General features: G+C 43.8%; 2 protein-coding genes across 3 annotated transcripts; both read right to left on the minus strand.

Moving 5' to 3' along the window:
* Positions 1-114: 114 nt before the first annotated feature.
* LOC136950820 (testicular acid phosphatase homolog) lies at positions 115-7,428 on the minus strand. The gene is given in 13 exon segments (XM_067245296.1): positions 115-224; positions 981-1,159; positions 1,404-1,510; positions 1,737-1,819; positions 2,032-2,164; positions 2,527-2,622; positions 3,806-3,904; positions 4,251-4,406; positions 6,206-6,292; positions 6,535-6,630; positions 6,898-6,994; positions 7,320-7,345; positions 7,348-7,428. Coding segments are annotated over 13 exon segments (1,350 nt in total).
* Positions 7,429-19,866: 12,438 nt separating this feature from the next.
* lrrc4bb (leucine rich repeat containing 4Bb) lies at positions 19,867-22,364 on the minus strand. 2 transcript variants are annotated; one of them, XM_067244957.1, is made up of 3 exons: positions 22,047-22,364; positions 20,127-21,920; positions 19,867-20,021 (listed from the first exon to the last, which is right to left on the minus strand). In XM_067244957.1, the coding sequence occupies exons 1-3, from the start codon at positions 22,287-22,289 to the stop codon at positions 19,932-19,934; spliced, it is 2,127 nt and encodes a 708-aa protein (XP_067101058.1). In that variant the 5' UTR covers positions 22,290-22,364; the 3' UTR covers positions 19,867-19,931. The 2 variants fall into 2 exon arrangements, with proteins under 2 accessions (XP_067101058.1, XP_067101057.1); XM_067244956.1 differs by having other exon boundaries at positions 19,867-21,920.
* Between the last annotated feature and the right edge of the window lie 871 nt (positions 22,365-23,235).

Below are 23,235 nucleotides of genomic sequence, written 5' to 3' on the forward strand. Positions count from 1 at the left end.
AAGATAAAATAAGATAAGAAAAAAGGAATAAAAGAATACAGCGTTACATCAGCACATCCAGTGTACTACCGAATCTCCACAGTCATTCACACCATGAGCATGGAGGATCACGTCCTACACCTCTCTAGAGTAACAGTGTCCTCTCTTGTGGATTAACAGTCCTGTACTGATCAACAGCGCCACTACCAGGACTGCCACTGCAACTGCAAGTGCTGCAATGATCCCTGAGAAGAGAGACGGAGAGAGAGAGAGAGACATAGACAGAGACAGAAAGAGGGAGAGAGAGAGGGAGGGAGAGAGAGAGAGAGAGAGAGAAAGAGGGAGAGAGAGAGAGAAGAGAGAGAGAGAGAGAGAGGGAGGGAGGGAGGGAGGGAGGGAGGGAGGGAGGGAGGGAGGGAGGGAGGGAGGGAGGGAGGGAGGGAGGGAGGGAGGGAGGGAGGGAGGGAAGTGAGAGTCAGGGTTAATGAGGAAGATAAAGATAAGTACATCAGGCACAACTGCCCTGGGCTTCGTTTCCCGATAACGATGGATCGTAGCAACGATCGAGCAAAATAACGAAACCATCGATATTTCTTACGTGTGTTTCCCAAACATGCTCGTAAGGAGTAGGCTAATCTATGCGCTTTCAAGAGCTACGAATTTTAAAGAGACACTTTAGCTACGGTGTCTTTGGGAACGGCCCGTAAAACTCAGATTCGTCATATGATGGATTCTACGATCAACTTAGGCTTACGACGCTTTCGTGAAACGCAGCCCAGCCTGTTATCCATCCTCAATTGGTCCAGCTCATATAGCTTTCATAACATGCACGTGCAATATTTGTAAGTCACTTTGGAAACAAAGAATCTGCTAAAACAGTAAAAGGAAGATAACTGGAGCATAGGGATATAGTATGTTTGGTTAACCAGGATAGGCAGTTACTTTTCCAGGCTCATCCACTACCACAACAGGAACAACACAGCTAGACTAAGTTGCCCAACCTGTCTTTGACCACGACTCCAGAAGACCACACTCAGACTCCCAGTCATCCGTCATGACGTCCTTAACCGCCTCGGTGAACAGGGTCAAAGGGCAGGGGTTCATCTGGCAACCAGGCACGGGGGTCGGGTACGGGTCATGGGATGAGTCATTGCGGTAGTACAAATCCAGGGAATATGATCTAGAATGTAATGAGGCAGGCCTGATCACATTCAGAAACATTCCATGGGCATTAAGTCAGTTTAGCCGATATTACATCTTGCGTAACTTACTACCAGCAACATAAACTGTACATACTGCAAGGGTAGGATTTAATTGTAAAACTTAGTGACTTAAAGAAAAAATGTTGGTATCAACTGAGAAAACTGCTGTAATGTTTACTGAATACGGGAGGTGTGGGAACCACAGAGGTAGAACTACATTACCCATCATGCTCCTGATAGAACTCAAAGAGCTGACAGGCAGCGTAGGGAGGAAACAGGCCGTTGTAGATTTCCAGTGCAGCCTGCAGGGTGATGAGGGTGGAGTCGTGCTACAGACATCACACACAAGATAAACAAGGATTGCCTTTTTAACGTTTACATTTGTAAATTCACTGACAAGAAAATTGATTTAAATCAATCTTGGAAAATAAACATGGATAAAATCTAGAATATGCACACGTTTCTAAATGCTATTTCTCCCATTTTTTTATGAAAGAAAAAGGTGCAGTGGTCTTTCCAGAGCTATATGTGGTGCAACAGATATGTTCATCTTACTGCAGAATACATGATGAATTTGAGGCTGCTCCCTTCCTCCATTGCCTTATAGAAATTTCTTAGGATGGCATTTATAAGGACCCCTTTTAAACAAAGTGCAACAAAGCAAATAAATAACATGACATGACAAATAGCAGGAACAACCAGCCAAAACCAGTTCACAGTGCACACAATACCCAACCTTCACGCAGCGTAAGCACAGTCTGAGCCAGTAGTCACAAGCTAACATTAACATCATAACATGATTTCAAAACAACCAAATGAAGGTCTGGACTTGTCGGGGTCGAACTCTGACCTCCTGAAAGCCTTGCCTTCTCCCTTCTCTTGTGAATGAGCATGCTGTATGTGACCTCAAAGGATGACATTTCCTTCAGGGTCTGCAACACTTCCTGTGTGGCCCAGCCAGGAAGGGTCAGGTTGTGGATCTTCTGTAAGGAACAATATCATATTCAATAATAATCATTTATAAAATTGAGCCAACTGAATGATTTAATCTAGCACAATGAGTCACATGATACAGTGCACCAATGGTTGTGATTATTGCATTTTGTGGTTTCTGTATGTCATTAGTACCTCTATTTATAGCCCCTTTTCTGAAAATAACAGATGCTCGTTTTGTATGAGCTTACTAAATCTGGCCCCTCGTTCACCTTCATACAACATAGCTTAATTAGCATTTCAATATGTTCTGTTGTGGTGTAAACAGGGTGTTGATGTGCATGCACTTGTGTGAGTGTGTGTATGTGTGTGTGTATGTGTGTGTGTGTGGGTGTGTGTATGGTTTGCAAACCTGGCATGTGAGAGTATCGAAGACTCTCCAGACTTTTCTGCCCACCAATTTGGACACAGGATAGCCAGTGTAGTTTGCAAGTTTCTGGATGAAGTTCTGAGGGTTACAATAGGTTGAACATTTTTGAGAGCTGTCGTTAGGTTGAAAAAAGTTTTGAAAGGTAAAAAAAAAAAAAAAAAAAAAAGAAGAAAGAGGAAAACAAAAACGTTTCAAAAGGTTTAAATATATTTTTTCCACATCTGAACCTGTTCTCTGTCGTCAGAATGTGACCTCCATGTTAAATGCCTAATGTGTGACACCAACCAAACTATCTCAGGTGACTCATCTGTCCAGACAGGTCAATGTATAAACAAAAGACAATCACCAATCTGGTGAACAACTGGACCTGGGCACAAGAGGTCACACATTTTGATAGCTGTCGTCAGGTTGCAAAAAAAGAAAAGAAAAAGATTGTAAAATATTTTCGGAAAAAGGTTTCGAAACTTTGTTCACATCTGGACATGATAGCTGTCGCCAGTATTTGACATCCCTGTTTCATGGTTGAAAATGTCTGACATGCCAACCAAACTCTGGGTCTTTCTGCTCTGAAGCAAGAGCTGGCTATGGAATACACAAAGTGAGAGGCACCATTTTGCTTGCTGCATTCTGCATGTTGTATCACAATCTTCCACCAGGGGGCGGATGAACTCAGTAAAGGGGGGTCCAACAATTCCAGAAGCCTCTTTAATACGAAGCACGATGGGACTCAGTTTAATTAAAATCTTTTCATTGTAATTCTTGATCTAATTCAATCCTGACATTAATTAACAGCTATGAGAATGTGAGAGAAATTGCACAGAGCGGCTTTTTGGAGACGACAAAGCAACTGTGACACAGAACATCACAGACGGGCATATGAAGTCATGGAAATAGCTAACAAGGTCTCAAAACGAACTAACATCCGACTGCATGAAGCACAATTCACTTGTTGTTTTGGTAACAATTGAAAACAACAACAGAAGCAAATGTAAGGATGGGGAATCAGGAATTTGAGCCTGAAAAACAATTTACCGTAACACAAAATCAAGTCAATATGATGAATGCAGTACATGATTGTGAAGAAAATTAGTTTTCTGTTTGTGCAGTCAACTCATGTGTTGTGCTTTCACTATGAGATCATTTCAAAATGACCAGTCATGCATAGTTTGTTTATCATGTTATCATGGGTTTAAAGTACTGAAGGCTAAATACTGGAGGTTAAATTGTAACGTAATCTTAGGGGATTACTTCTTGTGCATACCTCATGGGTCTTGAGGAACGTCTGGTAGGGTTTGCTGTCAGAGACATCAGTCATCAGGTCTCTGAACCTGGGACAGTGTTTGCTTGGAGATTTCAACAGCTAGTGAAATAAAAACCAACACTTTTCATTGTATGTATTTAATTTAACTGTCAAATACACTAACGCTCTTGCTAAGGGAACTATTAGCATAGATATAATTTATTAATCCTCAGGGCTTGTTGCTAGTTATCCCCACCTACTCCCAGACATGTTCATTTGCTGTAGGACATGCATACAGAATTACAGTCACTGAGCAGAAGCATGTTGTGACAGCAGAGAGACCTCAAGACTAAAGTGCTGAACTCGTGTTAGCTATATACTTACTCTGCATGCACAGATGGGTGAATGCCTGCCACTCGTGTGAGTGTGTGTGTCTGTGAGTGTGTGTCTGTGTGTATCTGCCCACCTTGTCTTGGGCTCTGGGCATGGTGTGCACTGGGATGGGCCGCCACGGTAACTGGGGCATGATGGGAGGGGCGCGTGTGTTAGGGGGGAACATGCCAGCCAGGTTGGCCTGGGCACTCATCAGGGTACGGTCATAGTCTGTACTCCGCACGTACATCTGGCGGGAAGACACCATAGAAATACAGAGTTACAATTCTAGAATAATGCATTTTATATACAAGCTTTTTCCTTGTGTGTGAGTTCTGTGTGAGATTCCAGGGTTATCAAGTGTCGTGGCTTATTGATTATTGGGCAGGGTGGCAGGCATATGTTTGGTACTCAGGGGTGAGAGAGAAAGGCCTAAGTCTGAGCTGTGTGATCTGCACAGCAGAAGGTTAGGGTTATGTCTTGAACTAGTCTCAGTAAGGAATGTGGAAGCTGGAATTCTGGAAGGTTGGGAAGAGGACAACAGCAGATATGGTGCCAGAGGAAGATAGAATATTCTCGAAGGAGAAAGAGGGGCCAGGGTGAGTCAGCATTATGGGAAACTATGAGGCTGTTATGGTTTTAGGAGTTAGTAAACAGGACTCTAGGACAGTACGAAAGGGAGGTGACAAGGGTTAGCAGCTGGGGAAACTCCTAATTGAAGGCCTTGTGACTCAAGTACCCCTTATTCCAGGATCTAGGTCCTGGAGAGTGGCAGGTCAACTTGACCTAACCAGGGAAGTGAGGAGATACAGATGGAGGTCTCATTAAGGGATTAGGGGTCAACTGGGGGTCTGATGAGGAACTGTAACATAGAGAGAGGTTTTAAGGAGACTTTAGAGATAGGGAGTGCGCACGCATGTTGGCTTTATCGAAGATAGGTTGGCCTTGGCCAAAAGCGTGGGAAGAGGGGACCTTCTAGAAGGTTGTGAAATTATCAGGCAGGGCGGGAGATATTTATCATTTATGCTATATAATACAAAGTGCTCACATATTTAATTGCTTTTTGTGTCTACGTGTACTGCTGCTGCTGTGCTGAATAAACATCAAGCCATCTTGAGCTGAAAGATATTCTCCAATAGTCTCCAAAGACACTATTTTTGATCTAAATCCTTCTGAACAAAACTCCTTCACAAGATATGTAGGAACATGTTCACCTTTTTAAAGGGTTCTTGGAAAAGTCAATGTCGGGCCTATATCTCTGGATAATACCAACTGTATTTTGCCCCTTCTACCAAAGTCAAAGTCGTGTGGCAATGTGGCAGACAGTTGACATTGTGCCTCAATCGTATCTGACAGTTGTCTCTTCTTCTTGTTTTTTTTGTTCGTAAAGTCGCGTTTTCACACTATTAAATCAACCTTGACAACACGGGAGGTGTCTGGGATGTTGACAGTTTGAAAGAGGTGACAAGCCAGAGGAAGGTACAATGTGTGCGCGCTGAGGCTTCTGCAGAACACAGATCATTAGCAACAGGGAATGACGAAAGTTGTTATTTCAGTGGTAATTGCATATTACTTAATAGTAGATGGAGGGGGGGGGGGCACGGAGGATGGGGGGACGCAGATGGAGAGAGGAAGAAAAGGAGCCCGTGGAGAAGAGGAGGAGAAGAGAGGGCAAGAGTGGGAGAAAGAGCCGAGGGAGAGAAACAGATAGAAAGAGACAGGAAGGGAAAGCAGAAATCAGATGTTGGTAGAAACAGGATGAAGTGGATAGCCTTGGGGCATAGGGAGCTAACATGCAGAGAGATGTAGATTGGCCCACAGGCAAGATGATCCCACATGTTACATCATATTACGTTTCTGTGTGACATCAACTTGAGTCATGTTCCTTAACCTACACCATTTCAGACGTTTACCCACACAAAATGTTGACACAAAACACGCACACATGCCTGCGCGCGCACACACACACAGAAATACTCTTTTATATATAGTCCTTGAATGTTTCTTCTGGAGTGCTCTCACGACATAAATGGCCAGTTTTGAGCTCACCTCTTTGCTGTTATAGTCCTTGCTGAGGAAGTGCGCATAGCGCTTCTTCAGAAACCTGCCCAGGTCAAACTGTTGCCTCATCCCGAGCTGAGGGGAAATGTGGGAAACAAGCTTTGTCTAAATAAATGAGCAACATGATTTTGTGGTTCTATTCATTGATAAAAAACTGATGCATTTTCTTGTATAAATCCTCTTTCTTTCAGATAAATCCTTCTCACATTGGAACTGACGCTGAGTATTAAATGAATCAATAACTCATGATACATGAGATAGCTATTACATTCCATGTTAGTGTGTCAGTGTTTTTCTCCTCCAGTAGGGGGCAGTACCTCAGTCAGCTGTCCGAAGCCCTGGGCCCAGACTTCCTCTCCGTGAGGGTCCCTGGGATAAGTCTCAATGGGCGATCGATCGCCGTGGCGGAAAACCTTATACAAGTCACAAAGGTGGCATTACGTCATGAGCACTGAAGCCAGCTCAGTCATGACGCTGACCGTGTGACATTGTTGTTCGACAGGTTGATAATAGTGTCTAAAAGAAAGCATCTCACATGCAGGGAAGGATCAACCCCTGTACTGTAGGAACAACATTGTAGTCACACCGGTATTGCTAACCGTGTGCAACTATTACAGCGTATAATTACACAAGAGATTCTGTGTGACCTTCAAATCAAAAGGTTGAGTCCACAAACTTACGGCCACGATAAATTTCTGGGTGCGACATTCAGTACCGACGATGCCAGAAAGAAGAAGCATAAAAAGCTTCTGGAACATCCACATCCTCTCGTCTTCTCTTTTGACAAAGGAAGTAAGAGAATACATTTACATTTATTACAGATGCTTCTATCCAAAGCATTGTGCAGATAGTGCAGTGGGCATTTGTTGCGTCATGGTAACTGATCATTAACCTCCACATAACAGGCCATCACTGCCTTTCAGCAAGCTGTCTGACGCAAAAATAGACCTGCCTTCAGAAAAGTACTTGTTACTTAGATTAGTACCTAATCAGGACCATAAATCGTTTCAATAATGACAAATACACCTACAAATTGATGTTGATCCGATCCGAAAGAGGAATGTTAGGTGTGACCTATCACAGGTACTGCATATTATCTTACCTTAACACACCAAAGATGTATCCAGTGCAGTGGATTTGTAGGATAAAACTAGAAATGAAAAAGGACTTGCAGTGAAACTCATCTCTATAAACAAAAGCTGAGTTAACATTTAGTGCATGTTCCACTAAAGGAACCATTGCTTTCTACATCACCTTCCTGACCTTTATATATTTTCTTAGCCCTCCTCTAGGTCTTCTCTGTGGCAGTCTTAAACCCCATACAGTCTCCTCCTCCTTCTCCTCCTCCTCTTCCTCCTCCTCCACCTCCTTCTCCTCCTCTTCCTCCTCCTCCACCTCCTTCTCCTCCTCCTCCTCCTCCTCCTCCCAGGAATCTCTCGGCAGATCTCTTTTGTCTCGTTTAGATCTCTAGTTGTGTCTATTTCCACCTCTCCTGAGAGGAAGGTGTCAGAACAAGCTCAGCTCCAGATGCATGCTACAACTGCTAATTCCACTCACCTGCGGGTGTGTTTTTCTTTCGAGCACCCGTGCACATGAGTACACGTGCGTACGCAGCGATGGAGACACAAACAGACAAACACAAAGAGACAAACACATTCACGCAAGCAGGCGTTAGACATCCTGGGCACACATCGTTCCGCACATACACACACAGACACACACAGACACACACACAGACACACACAGACACACACAGGCGAAGCCAAGGGCCACAAACACTCATTATAACTGGCGATGTCATCCACCATGGGTTTTCCCTTAAACCCCTGAGCCTGTGGCGTTTTCCTTGACTTAGCTAACACATAGTTATCTGTTAGCATCAAAGTGGCCTTGTGGCCCACACTGGTTATGGGTCATGGTAGGAGGTACATTACTGTTTCGTTCACGTCTAATCATAATTCCATCTGACTGATACAAGTGAGCAGACTTATCTTAAGGACTCATCTTCTCATTAGTGTTTGTTAAGTTCGTGTCAGAGGATTGAGGAGAGCAGATTAGAACGAGTTTGTGTGAAATAGCTGACAGATTTTAAAATGCAGCTGTTCTCATGTCATGGTTATCCCTGCTCTGTTAGGTGGAAAAACTAAAGTGAAACGTATTCAAACACACACACACATGCAGACAGACTCCATTGCTGGTACTGGACATAGATCAGGTTTAAAAGGGCATACCCTGTAGAAATGGGTCAGTGAGTACACCTGTGCTGATGCTGTAAAAAATAAACAGAAAATGAACAGAAAACAAACAGGAACACACAGGAACACACAGGGGTCAAACTAGGAAAGAGGAGGAGAAGGGTATTCCACCACATGATGGAAGATGGCACTGCAGATGCACTATACACACACACCACACACACGCACATGCAATAACACACACCACACACACTCACTTGCAAACACGCACACACACTGCTTTTAGAGGGGGGTAAATATGGTTGCTTTCCTTGGCCACGCTGTATTTTGTCTTTGTTGCAGTAATTGCCTTGATTTCCCAGGCGTTGTCATGGCAACGCAGTGGTTGATGCATGTTGACAGGATCCGTTGCAGGGAGACTGAGAGGCTGAGAATGAGAGATAAGAGAAGGAGGATGGATAGGCTAGTCCAATCCTCTTGATGAATGAAGATTACCAGACAGTACCGGGCATTTCGGCTTCTAGAACCTGAGATGGGAACGCCTGAGACTGGAAACACAGGAGACAGTGAGAGGAGAGACAGAGAGAGAGACGGAGAGAGAGAGAGAGAGAGAGAGAGAGAGAGAGAGAGAGAGAGAGAGAGAGAGAGAGAGAGAGAGAGAGACAGACAGACAGACAGACAGACAGACAGACAGACAGACAGACAGACAGACAGAGAGAGAGAGAGAGAGAGAGAGAGAGAGAGAGAGAGAGAGAGAGAGAGAGAGAGAGAGAGAGAGAGAGAGACAGAGACAGAGACAGAGAGGCAGAGAGAGAGACAGAGGGACAGAGACAGAAAGAGGGAGAGGGACAGAGGGAGAGAGATAGAGGGAGAGAGACAGAGGGAGAGGGAGAGAGAGACAGAGGGAGTGAGACAGAGGGAGAGAGACAGAGAGACAGAGACAGAGAGGCAGAGAGAGAGACAGAAAGAGGGACAGGGACAGAGACAGAGGGAGAGAGACAGAGGGAGAGAGACAGAGAGACAGAGAGACAGAGGGAGAGAGACAGAGGGAGAGAGACAGAGGGAGAGAGACAGAGGGAGAGGAGAGAGAGAGAGATGGAAAAAAGGAGAGGAAAGCGCAAGCTATTTTAGGCCGGAGGTTGTCATGGAAACAGCGGCCTCACTACAAATGGAGACATCTAGAACGCATGGATCGGCAAACAAATGGCGTGCGCCGAGAACGGACGAGCACAAACGCCAGCGCCATGTGACTCTCGGGCGGATCAGACCCCTCTGATAACACTCCGTCTTTCACGGAGAATGAATATCAATGGGACAGCCTTTAGTGGGGACAAAAGCTTAGAGTCAGGGGCTAAGTAACAGGCAATAGTGTCCATTCAGTCAGCCAGTGAGTCAGCCACTCCATCTCTGTCTTTTAATTAACAGTCTTTTAGTTTGCTTCCTTCCCCCACCACTCTCTCTCTCTCTCTCTCTCTCTCTCTCTCTCTCTCTCTCTCTCTCTCTCTCTCTCTCTCTCTCTCTCTCTCTCTCTCTCTCTCTCTCTCTCTCTCTCTCTCTCTCTCTCTCTCTCTCTCTCTCTCTCTCTCTCTCTCTCTCTCTCTCTCTCTAACTCTCTCTCTCTGTCTCTGTCTCTTCCTCTCCCTCTCCCCCTCTCTCTCTCTCTCCCTCTCTCTCTCTCTCTCTCTCTCTGTCTCTCTCTCTCTCTCTGTCTCTCTGTCTCTCTCGCTCTCTCTCTCTCTGAAGGACGGAGGTATTCCCACATTTCTCGGTTGCTATAGCAACACTGCAGCGAGAAAAAAGAAAGAGGGGACGCAGGCGGGGAGAAGGAGGAGGAGGAGGTGGAAGAAGAGGAGGAGTACAGAGAGAGGGGGGGGAGGGGTGGGGGCAGGCCTAAGACGAAGTGATGCTTGTGAACAATGCTAACGCTAACGATAGCAACGCCCCCCCCCCCCCCCCCCTCTCCAGAAGGAGCCCAGGGCCCAGCCTCACATGTCATCTACATTTACATAATTGTCGATGGGAATCTGCAGTGTTTGGCATGTATCATTTCATATTGATATCTCAAGCTGCTAGGGACCAACAGCTATAAGCTGTTTCTGGTTCCGGTAATTTGTATCTTTTGACAATGGCTGGCTGATGTAACTGTGTCGAATGAATTTATCTTACAAGCGTCATTCTGGACCATAGGGACATGACATTGGAGATGTATAAGGCTCTGCAACAATTCTCTCTCTCCACGGGGGGTGGGGGGAGTGGAGGTCTGGGGGGGTCATGGATGGAGAATGAAGACCGGGACCAGCCTACCACTCCCACAGCTCCATCACAGCCGAGCGGCGCAGGTCAGAGGGCCTGTCGGAGCGCAGGATGGATCTGGGCAGAGTCGAACAAAGAGGCCTACTGAAACATACAGTTGAGACCTCTACCATGTCCTGTACGTGTCTACGTTCCTGCAGAGGGACGAGACGCCGTTAGAATACCGGATGAGCGCCACGAGGCCTAGTCCCTCGAAGGGTGTCACCCTTCCACTTTGACACAGAGACTCTTAAAGAGTCGATGCGTGTGCAGTCAGCTCGAGCGCCGAACATGTGGGCGGGGAGGGGGGGGGGCACACCATGTACGACTGCTGTTGTGGAAGACTTGTAAACATGTCCCCTTTACTTATGGCCATTTGCTGCAGGGTAACATGCAGAATGTATGGGAGACCCACAACATAACTGTTCACCCGTGATGGACGGTTTGCTGTGTCTTGGAGGGACATACATGCTTATAAAGAAAAATATATTGGAATGTTACAGATCTTTCCGTGCACGTGCGTCTCCCAAGGATACGGCAGACTGTACATCACGGGTGGACGGCTGGACGGTGGACGGCCTCGTATACGTTCTGCATGTCAACTGTCTCTCTGTCCTCCCTCCTCAATCAATAACTCATCTCTTGACGTCAATACTGTTATCCCCCCGTGGGACAGAAATGTCCTTCTTTAAGACAAATGCAGTATGAGGGGCAGAAAGGGAATGAGACAGAGAAGAGAGATAGAGAGAGCTTGTTCGGCCTTCATAGCTCATCATTTTGTGCATAATATATTAGACGCAGTTAGAATGTTACGTCTTTCCTGCTCTTTCCCTTAAAGCCCCCTTTCTAAACAAAACCCTCTGCTCATTCTCCGAAGACTCTGATTCAGATGGACAGCATCAGCAAAAAAAACGAAAGGTTTGATTTATGGGACTAATCTTGTAGGATTTCATTCAGACGTGTGACATATGGAAGGTGCCACAAAGGTCACGTACAGATATGTAGAGTATAGTGTGTGATATGACTATACAGTTTACCTACTGTTTCAAGATGAGTTGATGTTGTCCCTTTGCCACAGTTCTAGAAGTGGAGATCCTCTTTTTTTCAACCATGTTCTTGTATGCTTTTAATCATGCATGACAACTTTTTGTCTGGCTCCCCCTTCCCTGACACAATTCAAAAACAGCACACCCAATAACACCCCATACGGTATGTCCAAATTACAATAGGTCATCCAAGTACCTTGTTACCTCATCCCCAAAATGTATATATGTATATATGTATACATTATGTATATATACAGAAGCTCGACTCTGTGCTTACTAATCAGACCTGCATGTGGAAGACCATACATAATGTACAGTATGCCAAAGAGAACATCTTCAAAGGCCAAGGCCAGTGGTTCATTCTTAAACCCCAAACTCTTTTAACAAGGGAGGGTGGGATATTTATGGGTTGGCTATGCTTGTAGAGGTTCTGTATTGGTAACGTCTAACATGGTTAGAATGCATTATGAATGAGATCATAACGCGTCGCTGCATTCAGGAAGTGTAGGCTATTTTGGAGTGCGTTCAAGATGCAGCACAAAGGGAAATATATTTCAGGAGTTGACCCGTCTTTGGAAATGAATGACTGGAAAAAAAGGACATCTTTACCTATCTGTAAGACGTGTGTCTTTTTTTAATAGTGTAATCGTGTCTTGAATCTCTTCTTTAAAAGCAGAGATAGATGTTTATTGCCGCTTGACCAGGGTTGCTACTGTGACCTTTTCACACTGATTTGCAGCCCATACATGCATGATACAAATGGCCCCTCGAGTCTCAGAGTTCAGATTAAATGTACAGTATGGTGGATTATAAACAGAGTACAGAGTTAGAAATACAGAGTGTTTAAAACATGTAACTTTGGGAACGTTTGTCAATTGACAGATTTGATCATATGGAGTGAAGTAAACAAATAAGACATCAACACCCAAAACATTGTCTTTTTCTCTCTCTTCCTCTCTCATACACACACACACACAAACAAACCATTATCATCTATACAAACACTTCCACAAAGCTCCACAAATTATTCATTCGTTTCAATCCGACACATAGATTTCTGCATTGTTTAGAGAACAAACCCAAATATGCAGTTCTCTGAGGTGATGTTTGAAGCTCGTGGTTGTGTTGAGAGCGTCCTCTCAGGAGAGAGACATCAGATGAGGGGGAGCAGAGCCTCAGGGGAGATGGGAAGCTGGAGAGGAGGGCTGGGTGGATATATGGGTTAAGAGATATGACTAAAAAGGAGCAGCTTCCTCGGCTTGGTGCGTTCTCTTTAGAACATTCGCAGATTCCCACATTTTCATCCCCCCCCAAAAATAGATAACTTCTTTTTTGGGATTGCGTAATGTACTTTCTAGATCAGAGGCTGCGTTTGCCTGTTGTCTCAGTCTATGAACAAATACAATGTACTATCTAAGAAAAGGAGACCTTATTTGCACCGTTTTGTAGTATAATGGGTTGTCAAACTGAAGGGTGATAAAGAATGCTTGTGTAAAAATATCAGTCAATGAAATCGCGTTGTTTATTTCATCTTTCATGTACAAATTAAGTCCCATTTAGTATTATTTGGTATGTCCTACTTCTACTGAACTGTGGTTAATCAATTTAAGATACAGAAACAAACTGAATCTGGAATAACTAGGACACAGCACTCATGGATAACACACATACATAGGTACAACACCAGTGCCATAATCTGTTGTTTTATAACAGAGAGCACTCCCTCTCTGAAGGAAAAACTGCATTTTCAAGGTTGCAAAGCAGCTGAGGTGCTGCCTACACAGCCTGACACCTCTGTTTCACTGTGGAGTTCATGTACTGTCAGTCTCCCAGTAGACTCTGCAGTCTGTCTGTGGGCCAAGGGAGAGGGGGACTCCCTGGAGGAACACGGCTGGGAGGTTATTGAATTTGAAGGGAAACTAAGAACCGACAGAGGAAGGAGAGCTGGCTCAGTGAACAGCTTATAGGCAGACCACCGAAACAGACAGTGAAAGTAAAGGCAAGGAAGTCTTCACAAAGCAATCCATGCTATTCGACTTCATTAGCTGCCGCACAATTAGATAATGATTAAAATCATTTTACAGTAGAAGAAACCTGATACGTGAGCGTTTATGCCTTCGCTGCGAATGCTGAGGCTGCCGCTCGACTCAAGATCACCTTGCACCGCCACATATGTCCGTGTTAAGATCACACGCTTCTCTAATCACATTTGCATTCCAGCATTTCACTTTCATTTTTAGAGCGGATGCGTGTTAAATTTGTTCTTTGGTGCTGCATACACAACACCCTGCTCTCTTCACGCCCCCTTAAGAGTATTACCATATGTGTTACCTAAATCTGCCTATTCTCTTGACTTACTGTAAAAGCAGCTATTGCAGGACTGGAAATGTTATATTTTTTTATATTACATTTTATATTACATTTCTCAGTCAGCACTACCAAGCCATGAGATTCTGAGAAATCAATCTCAAAATGGCAACACGAGATTTGCAGAATTTTGGGGGTGTTGGTTCAAATGCTTTAAAGTCCTATCTCAGCTCCAGGTCATGATCTTGCGTATCATCGAGGTAGTCAAATGTGCTTTGGGCCTACAGCCGCAATTAGTTAACAGTGAACAGTGTCGTTCATCTGGTACTGTTGTAAGGTAGAAAGGTCGTAGGATACTTGAATCGACATTGTAACCTTGTGTTACATTACAACAATCCAGGTAACAATCATATCATGTTTCTTAGCTGTAGCTACCCCACCACACACAATCTTAAGCGTACATCATGGTCATTGCTACAGTAGCTCACAATGTTATTAAATAACTGAATGGCTTTGTATTAGACAATTGCAGAGTGAATACACTCACCATAAAGCATATTCCTCTAAAACATATGTCCGCAAAACCTGATGCGATCTATGTGGATGTCCAGGGATGCAGGTGGACGTTATCCCTACTGATTGTGTGGTGCCTTGCTGAACATAGATGTGCACTATATAAACACATCAGTTAAACAAATAGAATGCAAATTAATTGTTTGGTGATTTTCGGTAAATGAAGCACCTGTGAAATCAGGTGATTTAAAGTGAATTTTCTGTTGTAAGGATTGTCATGGTTTCTTTATTATAGGGCAGGTAGGCAGGCATGTGTCGTATACAGGGAATCAGGTGGCTGAGCGGTTAGGGAATCGGGCTAGTAATCCGAAGGTTGCCAGTTCGATTCCCTGCCGTGCAAAATGACGTTGTGTCCTTGGGCAAGGCACTTCACCCTACTTGCCTCGGGGGGAATGTCCCTGTACTTACTGTAAGTCGCTCTGGATAAGAGCGTCTGCTAAATGACTAAATGTAAATGTATACAGGGATACTAAGGAGACAGGCCTAGGGTTGAGCTGTGGTTTCTGTGCAAAAGAAAACATGTCTTGAACTAGTCTCAGTAAGGAATGTGGAAGCAGGGGTTTAGGAAGGTTGGGAAGAGGACAACAGCAGATATGGTGCCAGAGGAAGATAGAATGTTCTGGAAGGAGAAAGGAGAAGCCAGGGTGAGTCAGCATTATGGGGGACTGAGTGTGTGCTTGTGTCTCAAGAACAAAAAAATAGATCATTTGCCAAGGGTTAACATCTGGGAACGCTCAGAACCGAAGTAACTCAAACACCGGACAACATATCTATGTTCATTTGTGGAGAATAGGGGTCTTGCCAAAGTTTAGAAGGAGAAACACATAGAACAAAAGCCAGAGAAGAGGGCTGTGGCTCGGAGTAGAAGGAGTGAACTGGGGTTTGAGCAGAAAAGGGAACATAAGAGAGGGGTTTTTGAGTGGAGATAGCAAGTGCACACGCATGTTGGCTTTATCGAAGACAGGTTGGCCTTGGCCAAACGTGGGATGGAACCTTCTAGAACCTTTTAGAAACATTGTGAAATCGTAACAAGCAGGTCGGGAGATAATCCTCATATCAGTCTATATAATAAGATGTGTTTGTGTGTGATTGCTTTTTGTGTCGTTCCTGTACCAACTGAATATTGCTGAATAAACCATCAAGCCACCTTGACTCTGAAAGATATTCCGTCTCCGACTCTATTTTTGATCTTTGGGCCTTCTGAAGAAAAACCCTGCAGGATAATTACACAAATCTTCCTGACTTGCTCAGTGGAGATTAACAAACTCTGCTGGGTACAATATTGCAGGTGTTATAACTATTTGAGGTAGTAGCAAAGGGCCTTGATTTAAAAAAAATAAAACACAAGAAGGACTGGCCTCTTTTAACCTCTTGAAAATAATGTAAAAAGAAAAAAACTCACATGACAAACACCAATATTGTTCAGAAATCTTTCATTTTGTCAAATAAAATCCCCCTATGAACATCACAAAACATTGGCATATGGGCCATGCCACTGAGACTGTTCGTTTAACTCAAGTTAATAGTGCAGACTTTGCCATTGTTGTTGTTGTATTATACAATTAATTCATTTTATACACATTAAGCGAGCATCCATTGACAAAATTGTAAGGATGAATCAGTCTTTGTCCTTATTACGACAATAACTGAAGTGTAAATACAGTGTGCCAATGCCAGTGTTTCTTTTGCCATGAAGCTCACCATTTGGGCCAGAGTGATTAATTCAAAGGGACATCTGTTGACAGTTCATAATAATCATGTCAATATCACATTAAGATACCATAAACGAAAAAAAGAACAAATGAACACAAAAATGCCATTTTATTATTATTTTGCATTTAAAGAAATCTATACGTGTTCTATAGCTTAACATCATTCTCTCAGTTCATTTAAAAAGCTTTCCAAATAAGTTCATGTTTTCACTTTTCTCAAATGTAATACTGTATCTTACCTTTTAAACTACCAAAAGGTCAGTCCATGGTTCACATTTAAAATATTCCATTTCATTTTCTTGCAATTTCTTTGCGAAGTTCAGATAAATCCACATTCGAAGTAATTTTACTTCAAATAAAAAAAGACATCTGGGATGAGGCCTCCTGTTTTAGAAAGGGGCGGTACAAATGACAGGCTCTCCATCTGTTGCAACATCAAGGCAATAAGCAGCATTATATTATGTTGTGAAGTACAGTCAGGAGGACCAAGATAAGCCAGTTTGATCTTCTCTGATGTTGTTGAATGGCGACATCCTTTTGTGATTATAGTGGCTCCCATTGCGTACTTTCTTTATCGTGTTCATTAATAAGAAGAATAAGAATAAAATAAGAATTATAATAATATGCTTTTTTTGAAAACATTTTGACAAATGAGTTGAAAGGAACATTACAGTAAACCAACATTTTGTTCATCAGAAAAAAGACTTACCAAAGTTTGATAATAGAAACACTTGTTATGCTGTTGCGGGCAGCCATTTATTCTCAAACATGGTGTGCTCTGAGGTATTGAATATGCTCTTTGAAATCTTACGGCACAGTTACCAAATGTAGCACATTGACAGAGCGGCCATATGCTGCCTTTTTACCCGTCATTTATATTCTAGTAGCGTCTCTGTGGGGGAACAGTTGAACTCTGCCCAGGAGAAGTGTCTATGGGACCACAACATTACTATAATATACACTCATCATTTCTGAGGAGATCCATAGCCAATTACACTGAGGTAAAATGTAGAGGACCATCTTGTTTGAACACTTCCTGAGTTATATCATTAATCAGTGCTCCCATTTGATCGTGTGGTTAACGGTCTGTAATTAATTAACAAACTGACCAGAGTGCATGGACAACACCTCTTTTCCAGATCAGAAGGAGTTATGACTAACTAATGTTCTGCATGTTCCTTTCAAACATTCAGTCCTATTGATCAAACTTAAATAGTTTATCTCTACTATCTATATGTTAGACTACAAACATAAGTAAAGATAGTAATTGAATGCATCTTGAATTACAAATACTGAAAGGGTTTTAAAACTCAGTGCTGTTTTTGATATGTTTGTTGTCATTATCATTGATGCTGTTATTATTGTCGGTGTTGTGGTGGTGGTGAAGGTTCTTGTTTTGGTAGTTGTTGCTAGTGTTGATGTTGGTTGTCGTTATTATAACTACTCACTGTGGCTTCGTTATAAATGGAAAGGCCCAAGCCCACCCACTCAACACAATGGCACAGAAAGTTTGAGCTGCATTGAAAGAGGGGTGCAACAAAAACAATTGCTGAGTGGATTGATCTCTAATTACATAGAGCAGCATGTTGATGCAACAGAATCTCATATACAAGAGCTAGCATCACAGGTTATCCCCAATCTCATTTTCACAGGCCGGTTCACTGGAATATGTTTGCTTTTCCAGTTTGTGCTCAATTGCAACAAACATTTTAGGTTCCCTGTTAAACCATGACATGAATGGTAAGGTCGGCATAAATTGTAGTCTTTTTAGAAGTTGCATGTTGCCAGCAGTACCTCAATATAGGCATGACTAAAACCCTTTCATACCGTACTGTAGGCATTTTACAGAACATATCTTACCATAGTATTACACACAGGTGAATCATATTCTACACCCAACCAAATGTTTAAATCCAAACCTGTATTAAACTGCTTCACTCTTTAAAAGTCTGTCAGTTTTTTGCCAGTGACCGCCACGACCCAATATATGACTGATTTATTTCACACTTAATGATACATGGCTAGACAACTGTACACATTATATCAAACTAACAAAATAAATGAATACATTGTTGAAACGCAAGTAGCGTAAATGGCATTAACATATGAAAGTTACATTGTAAAAATGTGGATCTTACATTTGTCATACAACCAAACATTACTATTATTATACATTTCCATTCCACTAAACCAAGATGGATGTAGAATCCTCTCTGAATACCACTGTTAAGACATTTCATTGTCCTTATGATAGCATTTAATGGCATGATCACGGTAACCATTAGCAATGAGGCAATATCAAATTCCTCACTTAAAGCAAATATCTGACAACTGATCTGCTTCGAATAACACATTGTCAACACTTCCCTGTGCCCATATTTGTTCTTTGCATTAGGTGACCTCAATGTTTGTGTTTTCACAAAATAGTTTCACCTTACTTTGTTGCTGGCATACAGTATGTATCAGAGCTGTCATTTTAAGAAATAAGTACCTGGCTATTTTCAAAGACAGAGAATACTCTGTAAAGAAAACAAACTTTTCTGTGATTTAAGTCTGTTATGATTACTGTTGAAGAAGTGAAACACAGATCAAAGTTGGTCAGAAAGACAATTGTTGGTCCTCCATTCCATTCTACAACATTAATGGAGTTGTGTTTATGCCACGCAGCCAATTCAAAGATTCACAATGAGTGTTGCAATTGAGCCCTTATGTTTTTGAGTGGTAGCCAAACTCAAAACATATACATCATATAACCAACCTTCACAATTACCGCCCCTGATTATTCACACAGAAAAAAACAACTATACCAGCTCTTACATCCCCCAAAATATCTCTGCATTGGAGTCTGCAATGTTACATATTCAAATGAAAATATATTTATATAATTTGTGGATTTTTCACAGTAGTTTGTACTGCTCTGTACCTTAGTGTCCCTCTACTTCTGCCTACATCATAGTCACCTCAAGGGATACTCTTTAGTTCACATGAGAGAGAGAGTGTCTGGCACAAGTATTTTCTGTGAAGGAAGAGAAATCTCCTCCTATTTTGTCCTGTAATGTCTTCTTCAGTGTGGTAAGTGCTGTGCATGTCACGAGTCCTGACTGGTCAGCAAAGACTTGGGGATTGAGCTACAGTACTTGGAAAGGCTACTCTTTTCCTATGTGAATACAACTTGTAGAAACCGCAAGAAACATTTGCTTTGGCACAGATTTACATTGTAGCGACGTCCATTCTTTTAACTCCATTGCCTTGATCGTTACTACAAACACAAGTGGCCCATTGTGGTAATCCTTGGCTCAGTGCTCAGTCGCAGACCAGTCTATGTGTTTGTGTATTGCAGTGTCAGTCTATCCTCTCTCCTGGAGTTATGTCAATGCACTCTAGTGTCTAATCGTTGAGGGCATAAACCAGCCATCAATCCCCTCTCTGTCTTTTCCCCCGTCTCTCTCTCTCTCTCTCTCTCTCTCTCTCTCTCTCTCTCTCTCTCTCTCTCTCTCTCTCTCTCTCTCTCTGTCCCCCTCTCTCTCTTTCCCTCTCTCTCTTCCTCTCTCTATCTCTCTCACTATCCTCTCTCTTCTCTCTCTCGTTCTTAGATTTGAGTCTCTTGAACGTTTTCCTTTGAGTTTCCTTTGAAAAGAAGAGGCTCCATTTGTGGATTGGGATTCTGGCCCATGAAACCCTTGAGAGATCCATGTATTCCCATAGTGGGCATCGGGAGGGACATCGGCAGGGGTGGAGACACAGAACTGAGGTTGATGCCATTGCCAGATGTGGAGATGGGCACTTGAGTACAAGAGATGGGGATGTCTTGACCTTGCTGGTTGATTTGAGATGGATTCTTATTGTTAAGGATACCCCCCGATCCAGCTCCTTCCCCGGATCCAATATTCAGACCCATTACGTTGTTGTTGAAATGATGGGCTTTATAGTAGTGGTTGAGATGATCCGATCGACCGATGTTAGGAAGGTTGACTATCTCCGGGTGATGTATCCTCAAGGTTCCTTCTCCCCCGCAGCCAGAATTCATAGTAGAACCCCCTGAGATTCCACTTCCTGCCCCGGCTCCAATCTCATCCTCCACATTGATGATCTCGATGGCTCGGGCGGGGCCGTGGTGTTTGTGCAGCTGATGCTGCTTCCTCAGCTTGTAGAAGACCACCAGCATCACAGCTGCCATGAACGTGATGGCCACGAAGCAGCCGATGATGATCTTGGTGGTCTTCATGACATCATCCAGGCCAGGTATGTTTGGAACGTTCATAATGGACACAGTCACTGCTTTCTCGGTGCCTCTAGTGGCTCGTGGAGACAAGGAGGAGAGTGAGGAGAGGGAGGGCGATATGGTGACACCAGACCTACCCTCGCCCAGTACCCCTCCTGGCATTGTAGGACCTGGAAATTCGATGAAAGTCTCGTTGATGTACTGTCTGGCTGAATTTTCCTCCTGTACCGTTTCCACGGTTTCCACGGTGACGGTAGTGAAGTAGCTGTAGCTGTTGCTGGGATCCGTGGCGGACACGTTGAGGACGGCGGTTGCCGTGGTGTTACCGGCGGAGTTGGTCACCATGCAGGTGTATTGGCCGGTGTCCTGGACGGTCACGTTGGTGAAGTTCAGGGTTCCGTCATGCAGAACCGAGATGCGGACTCTGTATGACCCGTGTGTCATGAGGGTACCGTTCGGGGTGAGCCAATTGACAGAGGTCATCGAGGTCCCGGTGCGACATTTCAGCTCGGCTGCCATGCCCTCGGTGACGTTGAGGTCGGTGGGCGGCTCCACGATGACGGGGGCGTAGCAGGTGAAGTGGCTCTGGTCCAGCTCGCCGATGTAGCGGCCCTTCAGGCCCGGAGGGGCGTGGCAGCGGGCGCAGCAGGTGGTGTTGCTGGGCACCGTCTCCTTCAGCCACCAGCTGAGCCACAGCACGTCGCAGTTGCACACCCAGGGGTTGTGGTTGAGGTGGACCCTCTCCAACACGTGCAAGGGGGTGAAGAGGTCGTGTGGCAGGCTGTGCAGGGAGTTGTGGGACAGGTTGAGCTCCTCCAGATTCTTGAGGTCGTCGAAGGCATTGCGCTCGATCACCGTCACCCTGGAGTGCATGAGCCACAGCTTGCGGAGGGACACCAGACCCTGGAAGGAGCCGGGTCGCACGATTCCCAGCTGGTTCCCGGACAGCTCCAGCTCCTCCAGTCGAACCAAGGGGGTGAGGTTGGGGATGTCCTTCAGCCCGCACATGCCCAGGTTCAGGAAACGCAAGTTGACCAATCCCTCGAAGGCGGCCTCGGAGATGTAGTCCAGCTTGCGCAGCTCTCCGAGATCAAGGCGGCGCAACGAAGGAACGCGGTTAAAGGCGAAGGCTGGCAGGGTCTCGATGGGGTTGTTCCGTAGCCATAGCTCCCTTAGCTTGCTGAGATACTCAAAGGCCTGGGATGGCACCACTGTGAGACGGTTGTCAAAGAGCTCCAGCGTGTTGAGGTTGGGGAGGCCATTGAATGCCCCCACCTCTATCTGTCGGATATGGTTCTTGGAGAGCTGCAGGATTTCCAAATGCCTCAGGTGCTTAAAGGTTTCAGACTTTATCACCTGGTGATGAACACACATACATGAAGGCAAACTGTAGTCACACAGTGAGATGTATTTATATTATTCTGTTTGTGTCAATAGTTTAGACTTTAAACAAATATGCTGAATGATTCCCATACTATTTACCTGAATTGTGTTCTCTTGTAGGTTGAGGTATCTCGTGTTCTCAGAAATGCTTTCTGGTACCCCATCTAAACTCTTTCTTGTACAAATGACACGGCTGGCCTGATTGGAGCAGGTACAGGGGCTAGGGCATGGGGGCGCAGCCTCTGTCAGCTGAGGTCCATGGTGGTGGAACCACAACAAAAACTGGACCAACCAGAGGAGGGGGGAGGGGGAAGAGGGGCTGGTCACCATGACAACACGCATGGCAACTGGGTCATGACCCACCCCCTATTTCTATTATATTGATTAAGTCACTTCCAGTAGAAGATAATTAATTTGTTGTCTTTGTCATTTTTACCCCTCCATAGCAGGAAACAGTTTAAATGACTCTTTTACTAAATTGACAGATTGATGCCAAATTAAATGTTCTCTTGATCTATCATTAATGTTTCCTCATTCTAGTTTTCTTGTGTCTGTTTGAATTTGTGCATGTATTTCTTTTTTAGAAATATGTACACTTAGTTCCCATGACAATCATTTGAATAAAAAATGAATGTTTCTTGAATGGCATGTCTCAGTGAAGTTTGATCCTCACTTCTGGGAAGAAAGAGAGAAAGGGAGAGAGAGAGAGAGAGACAAAGCATGGTCAGTCAAGTGCATATTACCAGTATTAGTAATGTCCATAAAGCTGAATTCTGTTGCACTGACACAAAGAATGTGACTAAGAATTAAAACCGTGCTGTAACATTTCTCTGTCATGTCATGTAGTAACACAAGATTGCATTAAATGCATGGCAGGGTTTTGACCATAGCCTGTAGCCTAACTGATGAGTCAGTTGACATTTTATTTATTGGTTTATATAAACGTCTGGCTTTATGATTCCAAATGGTTTCAAATTTTCCAACATTTTCTAAAGTTCAAAAATACCGAGACACATCAGGGTGAGAGAAATTCTTAGTCATTGAACTGGCTAATCAATACTGCACATGAATTACAGTGCAAATTAACAATCTGCCGATTCCTTAGCAAGAAATAAGCATATATGTTTTTTTAAATCACGCACATGCCACACAACATGAATTGGTCAAATACAATTTTTTGATACAGAAATGTCTAAAATGTCCAAGCCTACACCTGACTCGATTGATCTTGACCCACACTACAGCCACACTACAGATAATGACATAGGCCGATACTGTCAGTAGATCG

This window comes from Osmerus mordax, chromosome 10 (genome assembly GCF_038355195.1).
Source record: "Osmerus mordax isolate fOsmMor3 chromosome 10, fOsmMor3.pri, whole genome shotgun sequence".
NCBI classification, from domain to species: Eukaryota; Metazoa; Chordata; class Actinopteri; order Osmeriformes; family Osmeridae; genus Osmerus; species Osmerus mordax.

What these genes read in the sequence shown, in the direction of transcription:
- lrrc4bb (XM_067244956.1), bottom strand. Translation starts at nt 22,289, where the DNA reads ATGCGTGTTGTCATGGTGACCAGCCCCTCTTCCCCCTCCCCCCTCCTC. An exon ending in TACAAGAGAACACAATTCAG is followed by an intron (nt 21,921 to 22,046) that starts GTAAATAGTATG and finishes GTTCATCACCAG; the next exon opens with GTGATAAAGTCTGAAACCTT.